Source organism: Pinus tabuliformis, chromosome 9 (assembly GCF_031772625.1).
Source record: "Pinus tabuliformis cultivar Carrire ecotype Pingquan chromosome 9, CPIR1, whole genome shotgun sequence".
In the NCBI taxonomy this organism is placed as follows: Eukaryota; Viridiplantae; Streptophyta; class Pinopsida; order Pinales; family Pinaceae; genus Pinus; species Pinus tabuliformis.
This window is the reverse complement of record NC_142307.1, coordinates 1,269,431,018-1,269,447,501: the sequence shown is the minus strand read 5'-3', so window position 1 is coordinate 1,269,447,501 and position 16,484 is coordinate 1,269,431,018. Positions and strand designations below refer to the sequence as shown.

At 39.3% G+C, this 16,484-nt stretch overlaps 1 protein-coding gene across 5 annotated transcripts in view; it reads left to right on the top strand.

The window, feature by feature from the left end:
- The window catches only part of LOC149153179 (katanin p80 WD40 repeat-containing subunit B1 homolog KTN80.4-like), a 164,272-nt gene extending 152,886 nt beyond the window's left edge, over positions 1-11,386 (top strand). For 4 of the 5 annotated variants that reach the window (XM_089440612.1, XM_089440615.1, XM_089440611.1 and 1 more), the window contains 5 exons: positions 9,963-10,037; positions 10,232-10,344; positions 10,724-10,840; positions 10,946-11,014; positions 11,130-11,386. In XM_089440612.1, coding sequence (XP_089296738.1) covers positions 9,963-10,037; positions 10,232-10,344; positions 10,724-10,840; positions 10,946-11,014; positions 11,130-11,190 — 435 coding nt within the window. In that variant the 3' untranslated portion in view covers positions 11,191-11,386. Of the gene's footprint in view, positions 1-9,962; positions 10,038-10,231; positions 10,345-10,723; positions 10,841-10,945; positions 11,015-11,129 lie in introns of those variants that run through there. The other variant, XM_089440613.1, reaches the window with a different exon arrangement.
- The last annotated feature ends 5,098 nt before the right edge of the window (positions 11,387-16,484 follow it).

Sequence of the window (16,484 nt, the reverse complement as noted above, 5' to 3'; positions counted from 1 at the left end):
GTAAGTCCTGCTGCTCCCAACAGGATTTGGAGAAGCTTGCTAGGGATCATTTCTTGAAAGCTCTTCAGGGATCCTGGTGACTGTCTAATTTATAATCAACTACATGTTGTTCAACATGTTCCAAGGATCTTTTCTTAGGAGGACTCAGCTAGAATGGGTTAGCTTGTCACACTGAAAGAGATAAAGGAGGTTTTGAATTCCTTTGCAAAGGACAAAAGTCCAAGGCTTGATGGCTGGACTGTAGAGTTTTTATCTGGCTTTTTTTGACTTGGTTGGGGGTGACATCTTACAAGTGGTGGAGGAGGTGAGATTGACTAGCAAGGTGTTTGGGCTATCAACTCTACTTTCTTAGCTCTGATTCCTAAATCCTCCAAGCCGCGTTCATTTAATGATTATAGGCCCATATCACTTTGTAATCTTATTTACAATGTGATTGCTAAGGTATCAGGTTGAAAGAGGTTCTCTCTACAGCTCTATCCAAGGAACAATTTGTTTTCCTCTTGGGTCAAGTGATCCATGATGCCATTGGCTCAGCCCAGGAGGCTCTTCACTCCATTAAAATCAGGAAACGATGTGCTTGTTGAAAATGCAACAAGATGATGGAGCTTAGTGAAAAGAAGTGGCCTTCACTAAGTGGGCCCGCAGGCTATTTTTGGCGCAAAGTCTATTTTTAGACATATGGATCATGGTCTATGAGTTGCAGGATGCTATTTATGGATGATTGGTCATGTTGGTAAAAATAGATGGACCTCTATTTTTAGACATATGGGCGGAGTCTATTTTTAGACTGCCAGTCTAAAAATAGAACAGTCAAATATTATTAGCTCTTAATAATATTTGGACTATAAACATTATCTTATCCTCTTGCAGCACTTCAGTTCGAGCTACGGATGTGGCTACATGCAACTGCCAAAAGGAAATACGCTTTTCTTATGGGTTAGTTGAGCTATTGCATGATGGACTTCAGTTAGAACTCAAGTGATTGAGTTTGGTGGAATTGATTGAGGAGTTGATGGAGTTGTGTTCAGTTTGACTTAGTTGAACTAGTTGTATTTAGTCTAACTGCCAAATACACTAGTGATGAGTGATGTGAATTAATTATTAATTAATTCACTAATTAGTAACTCATAAATCAACTAAAGAATACATCAGTTAACTCAGTGCATGGACAGTTCAATGGAGACAAGTGTTAGAGGTGGGTGAAAGGGTGAGACTACTATCAGTTGTGACTATAGCTGTGCATGAGATTTGCACAATCATTGATGGAGATTGCCAATGAGGATTGTGCAGTACAGGCCAAGGGAAAACGAGCTTGGAGCTGATCTATTCTCGTTTTGGATTGCGCAGTAGAGGCAGGCAAACAGTGGAGGAGATTTGAACCTGTGACTTGATTCAGATCTGAGCTAGTTTGTGTGTACCAGGTGGAGATAGTACTGAGTACTTGTGAGGAGTATTGTACTATGTATTGTTACATGTTCTCTATCATTATAATATACAGATAGTTGGGGGTTTTCAGCTGTATGCTTTCCCCAATACATACTGTGTTGATATGTGTGATTGATGTTTCAATGTGCGTATGCAATTGTTTCTTAATTCTGCAAATTGATGATCAATGGTAGAGGAGGTTAAGTATTATGCATGCATTCCGCAAATAGTGTATAATCAGGATAATCTCTGTGAATAAGCATTATATTATTCCAAATTTCTAAATGGTATCGGAGCGAAGTTGATCATCAGATCTATTATTCAGAAAGTGATTACATTTTATTTTTTCAGGCAGAGTCTGTAATCGGGCCAGGTAGCCTCTGGATTCATCCTTCTTTTGGAAGGTGAGATATCCGGTAAATGCCCATACAGTCAATCTCTGTACGAGAAATACTTTGTTCTCACGAATTTTAGATCAGAAGCGGTTGAGTTTTGAGCTGGTGGAATTCGAATTTGCAGCAGTGTTTTCTTGGTGTCGAAGTTGAAATGTCTTTCAACGGATTGCGATTGGAGTATGCTCTTGAAGGCAACTCGAATTATATTGCATGGAAAGACAGGATGGAGGCAGTGTTAGATGACAATGGGTTGAAGGAGTTCATAGAGGTTGAGGTCCCAAAGCCTACTGATGCTGCTCACGTTGAGGCTTGGCAAAAGAAGACAACAAAGTGTCGAAGGATTCTGTTGGAGGGCATGAAGGATCACATTGTATCCACCCTGCATGGAAAGGCTTCTCCATACTTGATGTGGAAAGCGTTGACAGATTTATTCCAAAGCAAGAGGGACTAGAGGAAGTTGGTGCTCAAGGATAAACTCAGAAACATTAAGTGTGAGAAAGGAGACAGTATACCCAAGTATCTCACGAAGTTCACCCAATGCCGGGATGAGCTGGGAAGTGTGGGGGTGACTGTTGATGATGAGGACTTGGTGAGCTTGGCTCTCTTTGGTCTTCCAAAGAGTTGGCATTCCTATCAGGACTCTGTCAATGGTCGGGAGAAATTGCTAGGATGGGAGAGACTTTGGTTTGATCTTGTGCAAGAGGAGATCAGGCGGAATACCAAGGACGGATCTTCATCAAAGGCATCTGATGAAGAAAATTGCGCTTTGGTTGCCAAAGCAAAGAAGGGGAAGAACAAGAAAGCTTCTCATTCCGGTGCGAAAGGCAAGAAGCAAGACATGTCCAAGGTGAAGTGCTTTCACTGTCACCAGCACGGACATTATGCCACAAATTGTTCGCAGAAGAAGAAAAATAAGCAAGCTGCTGGATCTGCAATGGGAGAGGCCTTAGCCTCGCAGTTTGAGCTGGATTTTTCACTGATCGCATGCTTGGTATCAAGTGTGATGGGATCGGTATGGTTCTTGGATAGTGGTGCGTCTTTTCACATGACAGGAGATCGAGATTTGTTTTCTGATCTGGATGAGAAAGATCTTGGAGTGCACATCGAGATGGGTGATAATGGTAGATATAGTGCGACCGGTATCGGTACCATTTCCTTTGAGAGGGAGTCTGGTAAACCCTTCGTATTGAAGGAAGTGATGCATGTTCCAGGATTGAAGAAGAATCTTATCTCTGTGGCGATGTTAGAAGACAAGGGATATGATGTTGTTTTCAGCGAGGGAAAGGCTTTCCTGCGCAGTAAGACAACTGGAGAAACTCGGAAGATAGGGGTTTGAGTCAAGAACCTTTATCAGTTGCATGTAGATGGCTGCGCAGCAATGGCATGCAAGGTAAAAGGATTGGTGAGCCGGGATGATGGCGAGCTGTGACACCGGAGATTGGGCCACCTTCACCATGGAGCCTTGAAGATACTGCAGCAGATTTCTTCTGGGCTTCCTAAAGGCACTCTTGCGCAGTCAGATCAGTGCAAGGGGTGTACTTTGGGAAAATTTGTGAAAGCCACCTTTCACGAGAAGGATAGTCGCGCTACGACGATCCTTGAGAGAATTCACACAGACGTGTGTGGACCTTTCTCAGTAGCTTCGACAACAAAGCACAAGTACTATGTGATCTTTGTTGATGATTTCTCTCGAAAGTGCTGGATCTTCTTCATGCAGAAGAGGAGCGAGACATACTGAAAGTTCTGTGAGTTCAAAGCACTGGTCGAGAAGGAATCAGGGAAGAAGGTGAAGGCTCTTAGGAGTGACAATGGTGGTGAATTCATCTCTGGCGAGTTCAAGGATTTCTGCAGCGCAGAAGGGATTCGAAGAGAGCTCATAGCTCCCCATAACCCACAGCAGAACGGGGTTGCTGAGCGGAAGAACAGAACGATCGTGGGTGCTGCACGAGCGATGTTGCATGATCAGGGCCTACCCCTTCACTTGTGGGCGGAGGCATGCAATACTGCAGTATATGTGCAGAACTGTTGTCCTCACAAGATACTTGGCATGAGTACACCCGAGGAGGCTTATTTTGGTAAGAGGCCTGATATTTCCCATTTGAGGATTTTTGGTTCTCCTGTTTACATGCATGTGACGAAGGATGCCAGGAAGAAGCTGGAGCTGACCGCAGAGGTTGGGATATTTGTGGGGTACATTGATACGCCCCACAACTATCGTGTGTATTTGCTAGACAGTCGCAAGATTGTTGTGCGGCAGGATATCAAATTTCAGGAGGAGAAAGCCATGAAGTGTTCGCTTGAGAGGGAGCCACACTTGCATGCAGATGAGGAGCTATTAGTTCCTAAGGATGAGCTTTAGGACGTGGATCAGCCACAAGATGAAGTTCATGGAGTGGAAGAGACCACTCATGCAGCGCCAACCATCAGAGGGCGAAAGCGCACTACAAAGGCTGAGCGACTGACTCAAGATGCAAAGAAGGTTGTAGGGCCACCTACAGCACAGCGCAGACAGAGACAGTCACCTGATCGGTACACTGGATACATGGCTCTTGTGAGCAAATGTGTCGTGACTGAGCCATCCTCTTTCGAGGAAGCTGTGGAGGATCCCGCATGGGTAGATGCCATGGTGGAAGAGTATGATTCGATTGTCAGAAACTGTGCATGGGAGATTGTCCCAAGACCGGAGGGGAAATCAGTGGTGGGTTCGAGATGGATCTACAAAGTGAAGCAGGCAGCTAACGGGAGTGTGGAGAAGTACAAGGCAAGATTTGTTGCCCGAGGCTTCTCACAGATAGAGGGGATCGATTATGAGCAGACCTTTGCACTTGTCGCAAGGTATTCTTCCATGCGGACGATTCTTGCTCTCTCAGCGCAGATGGGGTGGCACATTCATCAGATGGATGTGAAGACTGCGTTCCTCAACGGAGTCATTGAGGAGGAGGTGTACATAGAGCAGCTCGAAGGTTTCGAGATCTTCAGCAGCAAGTCGCATGTGTGCAGGCTCAAGAGAGCGTTGTATGGGGTGAAACAAGCACCTCGTGCTTGGTACACACGGATAGACAGTTATTTCACCAGACTTGGATTCTCCAAGAGTGAGGCGGATCCTAACCTATACCAGATTGTGGTGGAGGGTAAGTTGCTGATCATTGTACTTTATGTAGATGATTTGATTTTGACGGGAGATGAGCTGTTGATACTTTCATGCAAGGAGGATCTTGCTAGAGAGTTTGAGATGAAGGACTTGGGCCTCCTTCATTATTTCTTGGGATTGGAAATTTGGCAGCGCAGTGATGGACTATTTGTTTCTCAGGGTAAGTATGCCCAGGAGATACTGGAGAAGTTCAACATGCATGGCTGCAAGCCTGTTGATACTCCTCTTCCTGGAGGTTGGAGGAAGGAGGATGCTACTTCAGCGGAGGTAGTGGATGCCACTGTTTATCGACAGTTGGTGGGGTCGCTTATGTATTTGGTCAATACACGACCCGATATATGCTATGCTGTTAACCAGCTTTCACAAGCTATGGTTAAGCCAACCAAGCTCTTCTGGAAGGCAGGCAAGCATGTATTGCGTTATCTCAGAGGCACATCGGGATATGGATTGTGGTACAGACAGGAGGATGAGGTGAAGCTATGTGGCTTCATGGATGCAGATTGGGCAGGGAGCCCAACGGACAGAAAGAGCACATTTGGAGGGATCTTCAATATCGGGTCGACAACAGTTTCTTGGTACAACAGGAAGCAAAGATCCGTGGCACTCAGTTCAACAGAGGCCGAGTATATGGCAGCAAGTTTGGCTGCATGCAAAGCTATATGGATGAGGAAGATCCTGGTCAGGTTGTTCGGGTCACACTTGGAGCCTACTGTGATTTATTGTGATAACCAGAGTTGCATTAAACTCTCGGCTAATCCAGTATTTCATGATAGATCCAAGCACATTGGCATTAGGTACCATCATATCAGAGATTGTGTGCAGCGGAGAATCATGTTACTTTCATACATTCCCACGGAGGATCAGGATGCTGATATCTTGACGAAGGCGCTCACCAGAAGCAAATTCGAATACCACAGAGGCAGGATAGGGGTTGCAGATAATCCATATCTTGTTGAGAGGGAGTGTTGAAAATGCAACAAGATGATGGAGCTTAGTGAAAAGAAGTCGCCTTCACTAAGTGGGCCCGCAGGCTATTTTTGGCGCAAAGTCTATTTTTAGACATATGGATCATGGTCTATGAGTTGCAGGATGCTATTTATGGATGATTGGTCATGTTGGTAAAAATAGATGGACCTCTATTTTTAGACATATGGGCAGAGTCTATTTTTAGACTGCCAGTCTAAAAATAGAACAGTCAAATATTATTAGCTCTTAATAATATTTGGACTATAAACATTATCTTATCCTCTTGCAGCACTTCAGTTCGAGCTACGGATGTGGCACATGCAATTGCCAGAAGGAAATACGCTTTTCTTATGGGTTAGTTGAGCTATTGCATGATGGACTTCAGTTAGAACTCAAGTGATTGAGTTTGGTGGAGTTGATTGAGGAGTTTATGGAGTTGTGTTTAGTTTGACTTAGTTGAACTAGTTGTATTTAGTCTAACTGCCAAATACACTAGTGATGAGTGATGTGAATTAATTATTAATTAATTCACTAATTAGTAACTCATAAATCAACTAAAGAATACATCAGTTAACTCAGTGCATGGACAGTTCAATGGAGACAAGTGTTAGAGGTGGGTGAAAGGGTGAGACTACTATCAGTTGTGACTATAGCTGTGCATGAGATTTGCACAATCATTGATGGAGATTGCCAATGAGGATTGCGCAGTACAGGCCAAGGGAAAACGAGCTTGGAGCTGATCTATTCTCGTTTTGGATTGCGCAATAGAGGCAGGCAAACAGTGGAGGAGATTTGAACCTGTGACTTGATTCAGATCTGAGCTAGTTTGTGTGTAGCAGGTGGAGATAGTACTGAGTACTTGTGAGGAGTATTGTACTATGTATTGTTACAACTTACATGTTCTCTATCATTATAATATACAGATAGTTGGGGGTTTTCAGCTGTATGCTTTCCCCAGTACATACTGTGTTGATATGTGTGATTGATGTTTCAATGTGCGCATGCGATTGTTTCTTAATTCTGCAAATTGATGATCAACGGTAGAGGAGGTTATGTATTATGCATGCATTCCACAAATAGTGTATAATCAGAATAATCTCTGTGAATAAGCATTATATTATTCAAAATTTCTATAGTGCTCTCATTCTCAAGATGGATCTTGTAAAGGCTTATGACAAGGTCAATTAGAGTTTCCTCCAGTTACTTTTTCTCCATATTGGCCTGGATCCAATGACAACCAGATGGATTATGGGTTGTATTATGACAGCCAATTTTGCACTGCTGATCAATGGGACTCCATCTGCCCTTTTCTCAGCATCCTGGGGTCTAAGACAGGGATGTCCTTTGTCCCCACTTTTATTCCTCTTAGTCATTGAAGGGTTCAGCAGGATGATTATCTCAGCAAAGAGAGATGGGTGCATAAAAGGAGTTAAGGTGACTAAATCTATCTTTCTCACTCATCTCTTGTTCGTTGACGATGTCATTATCCGGGGTGATGGCTCTGTATCCGAATGGGACATCTACAGCAGTATTTTTAGTATCTTTTGTTCCACTTCTGGAATGCTGATAAGTCAACAGAAGTCTGCCTTTTTCCATAACAATGTTCCAGGCCAGACAATTTCTCATATTGAATCTTTGCTCCCTTATCAGATGGCCCATTTGGAACAAGGTTTTTTCTATTTGGGTTACTTCCTAAAGCAAATTGCAATTACGTGGAGGACTGGAATTGGTTAATTAAGCAGGTTGAAGGCAGAGTAAACAATTGGTGCTACAGAGGGCTTTCAATTGGTGGCAGAATGACTTTAATCAAGTCGGTGCTGGAAAGTATCTGTGTATTGGTTTTCCCTCGCCAAGGTTGCAAAATGATAAATCTTCCCTTCATAAGATTCAACAATGTATGAGCAACTTTCTGTGGAATGGCAAAAGAAGCTGCTCACATTGCCATTTGGTCAAGTGGGATGTCCTTGCTCAGCCCAAAAGTCATGGTGGCTGGGGGTTCAAGAACCTACATTTGTTTGGTCATGCTTTGGCCATGAACATTGAAAAGTACTTGGTGGGCCTTAACTGGAATGGTTTATGGAGCAGCATTATGGTGGAGAAATATTTACACAATAAACCTGTTCTGGAATGGCTATGGTCTTTCAAGCCCCAGAAATTCAGTATTGATTCGAATATATGTAGGAGCCTGATGGCCACTATTCCTTGGATTACCAAGTGGCTGCTGTGGAAGGTCAGCATTGGGAAGCAGGTCAAGCTGTGGATTGATCCTTTTATTGGGGATCCTCTTTCGTTTTATTATCGCCAGAGCTCACTTTTCAGCTCAACATCTGGGGCATGTCCAGACTTTACCATGATTTTATGCCATCCTCACAGCATTCCTTTATTGGCAGATGGAAATTTGCTTCTGAATTGTGCCTGCAGGGACCTCTTGCAGATGAATGGGATAAATTTGTCAAGAATATAATTCTTAATGGACTAATTTTATCAGAGTGGAGGACGACCCAATTGCCTGGGGTTGGAACACCTCTTCTGGGCAGATTTCTGCTAGACATGCCTATAATGCTATATCAACCTGTTCTTTCCAGCTCAGGGACAGCTGGTGTTATAAGAAGATCTGGTGTTGGCCTGTGGTTCCAAAGCTCAAATGTTTTATTTGGCTGGCTTTGGAGAAGTGGATTCACACTTGGGACCTTTTGATGCGCAAAGGATTTTCCAGGTCTAATATATGTATCCCCTGCTTTAAAGGAATCTGATTCTGTCAATCATTTATTCTTCCAGTAGATTTTTCTAGGGCTTTCTGGGCTGCCGCTGTCAGTTTATTTAATATATTGGATATTGGCCCTCTGTCTCCTCTAGATCACTGTCTCCTATGGTGTGAGCACAATATGGGCAACTTTAAGGCCTTGCCAATATTCATCGCTTGGGGCATATGGAAAATTAGGAACAAGCATATTTTTGAAGGTAATCCAATTGAAATCTCAGGTATCATGTCATAGATAATGGGTTTCTTCTATGATTATATCAGGCCTCTGAAGCGTATCAAGAGTCGTTCTTCATGTTTTCCTCCTAGTTCTATTTCTGCATATGTAGGCTTCTTCGATCATGCGTTCCAGATTGGCATATGTGGAGGAGGTGCCATTTTATTTCTTCCTGACAATGTGACCTTCCAGATCTGGCTGAATACTGGCCCTGGATCAAACACCAAAGCAGAAGTTTCAGCTGTTTGGGCTCTCTTATACATTGCTGCTTCTATGAACATAGTCTCTCTTCAGATTTATGGAGATGCAAAGTGCATGATAGATTGGCTTCTTCAGATTTATGGAGATGCAAAGTGCATGATAGATTGGCTTGTGGGGAGAGGAAACCTGAAGGTTCTTTCCCTTCATCATTGGATGGACTGAATTCAATTCCTCAAGGGCCTCTTTCACAACTTTTCCTGCACATTTTAAGGGAATGGAACCAGCATGCAGATCAGTTGTCCAAGAAAGCTCTTTAGGTGGAGGAAGGGCTCATTTTCTTTGAAGAATGAAGGGGTCTTCAATTAACAAGGAGGGGATCAATACAAATCCCAAGTGATCTTCAGCTGGCTACAATATCTTGATGTGTCTTGGTGCTATTTCCTTTTCTGTTAGTTTATGAATTGTTTAAAATGACTAGAACTGGTTTTGCTTTGTCATCAGCGGATTGTAATGTAGATTCTCTGATTTTGTATCTGCTACTATGCAATCGTGTCTTTGGGATTCTCAGCTTAATGCTGGTTTTATTATGCCCACTTTTGCTCCCTGTAAGCCAGCATTGTGCTGTGTTTTTTGATGGAAATACTGTCATTGTATATGCCGTAATGTGGGCAAATTTTTTGTAACTGTACTCCTTTTCTAATGAACAGGACGATTTTTCTTCTTTGGGAAAAAAAGGTATTATGATCATGATGTGTTCTGGAGAACATTGTTTTAGATCACGTGTCTAGTATATAGACACATTTATTTTCTGAACGTGCTTGTTCTTTTATGTGTGCATTCTGATAGGTTATAAGAAGATTCTGGGATGGTACCGATCTCAAAGGTGCTCTCGAGACAATGGGGAAAATGGGAGATCATTCTGTAAGTATTCTGCATCCCAGCTATTTTCAAGCGTCCTACATGGACTACATTTGGTATTCGTTGTTTGTTTTATTTGAAATTTTTGCATGTTGCGTCTCAATGTTTGGTATAATTTTCCTTTGTTAATAATTTTGTCTTTATTCAACTCCTAACTTTTACTTTCGTAACAATGGACATAAATATGCAACTAGCAGGTCCTGGTAGATGTGGTGAGTGTCCTGATTGAGAGGACTCAGGTTTTCACGCTGGAGATTTGTGCAGTTATCCTTCCATTGCTTACAAATTTGCTGAGTAGTGAGATTGACAGGTATTTATGGTTTTACAGTACATTGTTGAGTTGTATGGAGGTTATTCATGTGATTGTTTAAATTTGAGAAAAAAGTTGATAGTCAATTAGTATAGATATTACTAAACTGGATGGAAGTTAAATTTTCATGAATTAACAATTAATTGCAACTAGGGAGCCTTAGATCATTTTGTCTTCTCTTTTGCCTATAAGAAAGAATTACAATAATATGTTTAGGGCATACCTCATTGCTTTGATGGAAGTTAAATTTTAATGAATTAACAATAATTGTAGCTAGGGAGCCTTAGATCATTTTATCTATAGCAAAAAAATTCCACAATATGTTTAGAGCATACGTCATTGCTTTGATGGTTTATATTCTTGTTAAAATGAATTTTAGGTACCTTAATGTGGCTCTAGGGACATTGTTATTTCTGGTGAGAAGTTTTGGTCATGTCATTTGTTCAACAAGGTTGGCATCTTCTTCACTTGGAGTTGATATTCAAGCAGACGAAAGGTACTATTAGCATTTGCTTCAAGGATACTTAATTGATTGCGCAAGTATAATTTTGGTCTATACTATGGATGTGACATCTGATGGCTGATCGTGTAATGGTTATAGGAGCGAGCGTTGTAATATATGCTACAAACAACTGGAAAAGGTGAAGCGGAGTCTTCCTCACTTAATAAGGTGCGTTAGCTATCTATATTGCTTCCCACTCCGGAAGATGGGTTCCCTCAAAAGTCTATGTTATTAAATGTTGGATTCTTGTTACACCTAAATTTATTATGTCCGTTTGTTACAGGAAGAGTGGACCTATTGGGCAGTCTGCACAAGAATTAAGTGTGACTCTTCAAGAAGTGTAACTGTTAAAGATAACTGTTCAGAAAGTGTGAAGTGTGACACATCATGTACTGATCTTCTTCGAAAAGATTTTGGTGCATTTCTATTACATGGTATTTGGATCCACATAAGCGAACTAATTGTTTTTCCTGCTTCCGACCTCCTCTCTATTTTGTACATTGTACATATCTGTCTAGTAAGGTAAAGGTGGCATGTGAAGTACAGAATTTGGTGCTGATTGAAATTTCAACCACCGGTTCTCATTGTTTAGAAGTACCCTCTATTAACAAATTTTGTACCATAGGAACTAGGTTATATATTTGCGATATTCTTTTCATACGCAGAGGCAAGAGGCTACAGTTGGCCCAACAATATATCGGTGTAAGTAGGTTGGTGGGAATTTATATCTTCACTAAAATGGTCTTCTTTGTTAGAAATAAATATCCAACTATAATGCATTATCTCTAAATTTATATGCGGTAGCTTTTCATCTCTAAGTAGCCTTTTTAAGCAGCCTAAACTTTCTAATGCTTACATCTAGTTTACTCATTTCAAAGAAGAGCTATTGAGCGGGTTTCAGTATTTGCTGCTAATTTTCTTGTTAGTGCTTTTCATATGTGCTTTTCCCTACTAAAACTTTGCTCATTTATTTTCTTAATTAAAACATGTGGTAGAACATTTGACGAGTGCTAAAACATAGCAAGAAAATACGGATTCTTCAATGGCTCTCGATGATTTAGAATTTTGCACAAAACGTGGAAATAACTTACACCAGCATGTTTTGAGCAAGTGTTGTATTCAATATACAATGGTTATAAATTATAAGAAGCAATGAAATTAAAGAACATCCATATCCATTAATAATATCATGTATCTCATCACAACGTTTACATTTAATATTATCTGTTTTAATTATTCTACAATTGTTTTTTAAAATATTTTTCTATATATTCAATATTTCTAAAGGTTTTTTACATTTAATATTATCTGTTTTAATTATTTTACAATTGTTTTTTAAAATAATTGTCTATATATTCAATATTTGTAAAGGGTTTTTACATTTAATATTATCTGTTTTAATTATTCTACAACTGTTTTTTAAAATAGTTTTCTATATATTCAATATTTGTAAAGGTTATTTACATGCAACGAAGGTTTTATTACTTTATGGATTTTTATTTTTATTTTTATTATTTATTTATTTTTTAAATATAAATAAAGGTTTTTTTTTTTTTAATATAAATAAAGTTTTTTCTAATTTCATGCGTAGCTTTTGCAATTTTAGTAATTATTATTATTAATTTTTTTTGGTTAAAGTTTTTATCTATTATCATACAATGGTTTGGGTGCTCACAATTTAATGATTTTTAGCTCTTTATTTATGTTATTTTTAGTTTTTAGTTCGATTTATGCATATTGCAATTAATAAACTACCATTAATTTACAAAGTTAGCAAATACAGGAGGATACAAAGCTCCAATTGACATATAATATTGGGAAGTAAAAATATTCAAAAGATAGTACTAATTTCATAGCCAATCTAGATAACAAAAATATAAAATATATGAAAACCTCAGGTGAAAATGATCTAGGAGCCTCCTTGGGGGTTGATCAATCTTGGATCAACCATTTTTTTCATTTTTGTTTTGTACCTTTTCTTTAGTTTTGTTGAGTATAGGAGGTGGAGTGTTGGGCATGGCAAAGTATGAAGACGATGTGGAGTGGAGGGAAAAACATGATAGAATTCTCACAAGTTTGTTAGAGAGAGATAGTTTTAGTGCACTAGTGAAAGTGTGAAACCTAAGCAAAAGTGTTAGAAACAAAAATACGAAAGTGTCCTTAGGCTTAATTGAGTTGTGTATAAATCAATGTTCCACTGGGATGTGTCCCCTAGGGCGGGAGGCGTGCTCCCATGTTTGCCACTCTATCGAGACGGGGGCAGGAGGGGGGGGGGGGCAGGGAGAGGGCTGGGGAAATGTTTCCACATGCCCCCTTTTTGGTGAAACTCAGGGAGACATAGGTGGAATCATTTCCCCAGAAGGGGTGCTTGTGTACATTCCCCCTAAAAAAGAGTTGGGTGCCCCCTTGAAATTTGCATGAAAACAATAATTTATGAGTGGGGAAGCCTAATATTCAACCCATTGTCCCTCTATTAATGCTATCTAATTAATGGTAATGTTTAAAATTTAAGCAAAAATTCAATATTCTCTTTTATTTTTCATTTTCATTTCCTCTCTCCTTCCCCACGCTTATATAATTATATTTGCCCTCTTTTCCATTCACTTTGCTTCGTTTGGTCCCTAAGGATGGGTGGTGTCCACTTGAAACATTATCCTTAGGACAATTCCTTGTACCACACACACAATAAAGAAATCCAAAAATAGAATTACTATGATTATGGACTGTAGAAGACTGCATGTTCTTATTAATTGTTTTAGGATACCTGAGAGTGTTTCCAACCTCATTGGATTTCATATGGAGAAAGTAGAATTTTAGATCCCACTAAAAATTCAACATCTTTAATAGTTAGGATGTTAGAATTGGGGGTATTGCAATGTTTCGATTGGATTTTTTCATGTATAATGTTATGGTACTGACATCTAATCAAGAACACCAAGCCCTCGAACAATGTTACCAACTTAATGAGAACTTTATCGAGTTCTCATTTTTTTGGAGGTTGCATCAAATCCTGATTTCATGTTGATTTTGAAAAGTGATGATGCAACATCACACTTTTTCCATTTTAGGGTTAAATTTCCATCAATTTTTAGCCAGAGCATTAAAATCTAAATATCATGATTGCGAAAGATATGGAAAACCATGTTGAAATGCAAAAGTGGCGATGCAACATTACTATTTTTTTTGTTTTGTTTTGTTTGTTTGTTTGTTTTTTTTTTTTTTTAATTTTTGGGTGAAAATTTAAACATTTTTCAATCATGGCATTAAAAACCAACTATCATGATTGCAAAAGACATGAAAAAAGATGTCAAATTACAAAGTTGGCAATGAGGCATCACCCTTTTTTTAAGGTGAAAATTTAAACATTTTTAAACCATGCTATTAAAGACCAAATATGATGAATATAAAAAACTCTAAAGTTCGACACTTGAAGTTTGTCTACCTTTCTATTATTATTATTATTATTTTTTAATGTTTGTTTTTAAAGTGTTCTCATTTTTTTTTTTTTTTTCCCAGGGAAAAATTGTACACATGTTCATATCTGAAAGAAAATACATTTTGCATATACACACCTAAACGTCTGCATTCGCTAGGATCTACCCAGATCCATGAGTGGCAGAAATGGAATTACAATAACATATGCTTATAAGCATTTGGAAAGATCAACCAAAATTCCTTGAAAAGGAGCAAGAAATTAGAAAAGAGAAAATAACATTATAAGATGAGGGGGAAGATCAAGTATTGTAGAAATCACTTATCTTCCCCTTTCTTTTCTTTTTTTGGATATGTTGCCATTCCCCAACTTTGTGGTCGATTAGAACTAGAGCTATATCACTCACAGATGTCTTTGAAGGATGATCTTTGTTCAAATAATAACTTTTTGATACATGGACAAGCTTTGTGCCCACAATGCAATCCTCTTTGTGTACCATATTTCTTTGATGATCTGACTCCTGATTTTTTGCTAGATCTGTTCTGATAGAGAGTAGCATTAACATTCTCATCCTGGATGGTCCTTTCTACTTTTGTTGGATTCTTCATAGTATCTTCTTCTTCTTCAGAGAAGTGGATCTGAAAATTGCCATTCCTTTGGCTTGTGAGCCTTTTTCCTTTTTGGGTTTGTTAAGCCTATGGGCATGCATTTTGTAGATGTTCTGTTTGAAAACAAAAACAACATCTGAATGTCATATTCTCATTGTTTAAAGCTTGTAACGATTGGAAATTTTTATGTGATAGAATTATGTGATTTGGTAAGCCTTTGCTAAGGGCAATCTCCACACATATTCTAGCAAAGGTAAAAATACCTTTCTTTGTTCTTTCCATGTTCCTTGTTTTTGAACTTGCCCAAAGTATTCCCAATATCCTATAGGACTTGATTGTGCCAAAAAGGAAGAGGGGGGTTTGGGAGTCTTATCCATACCAGCAGTGTTGTGACAACCATATTTGTTGCATCAAAATTTGAAAACCATGGAGTAATAAAGAGCCCCACTCTACCCCAAAACCATGGCCCTTCATTTAGAGCAAAATCCATATCATTATGTGTATCAAATTGTTCAATGATAAAACCTTTGAAGCATAAATAAATGTCATAATTGGGTGTACAAGAGGAAAAAACCCACTCGTGTAAGGCTTTTGATTTGGGCCATAAACCATTAAATCTACATATAACTACCTTGGAATGGAGAGCAGTGAATAGAGAATTTACCTTTGGAAGGTTAACTTCCATGGCAGGTGGATGCTCCATTTGGTCAACAATGTAGGGGCCTGGAATGCTTTGTATTTGGTCTTCTGGGGAAGGAGATTTCCCTTCCACAAATAAAATATAAATAATTAAAAATATAAATTACTATAATATTAAAAAAAATAAAATAAAATTTAAAATAAATATGGTTTCCCTTGTGGCATATTGAGACTGACTTTGGTGAACTCAAGAAAAAAATGAATGATCGACAAATGTGTTTTGATGTTTTGATATTCCGAGGCAATATAAAACAGAATATCAAAACATCAAAATACATCTGTGAGGTCGTGTTTTATTTTAAATTCATGAAAGTTGGTCTCAATATGCGACAAGGGAACTAGATTTATTGATCGCCTTTTGAGGAGATAATCGTGTCAATACAAAAGCAATCACTGAAAGTAAACCAACCTATCAACTATAGAACTATAAAGAAGGATGTCATTGAGATACATACTAGAAAGTCAGGAGTCCGAGGAACTCATTGGAGCAAGATCTTTGGCACTGGAACTTGGAGGAGTTGGAGGTTTAATCTTGCACTAGAGATGGATTTCCAAATGAGCTAGCCAGGCATTCAGACTCTCCAAGGATGAACATTGAAACCATTGAGCACACTTGATATAATTCAGGGGAAAAGAGATGTCATACTGCTCCTCTTGCTTCTCCTTCAGAACTTTACCTAGTATGACCAAGGTCAAGAACCCAATTGGCAACATCTTCAAGGATGTTCAAGTTAGAGAAAACTTGACGATCATCAACAACAAGAGACTCAAGGGAACCTATTTCAACATAGATGTCAGAGGGGATAACAAATTGGTAAATGTCTATGGTCTCTTGTGCTTGTGCTTGGGCATAAGTTCTACCTTGAGGCCCACGACTACCCCCCCCCCCACCCCCCAC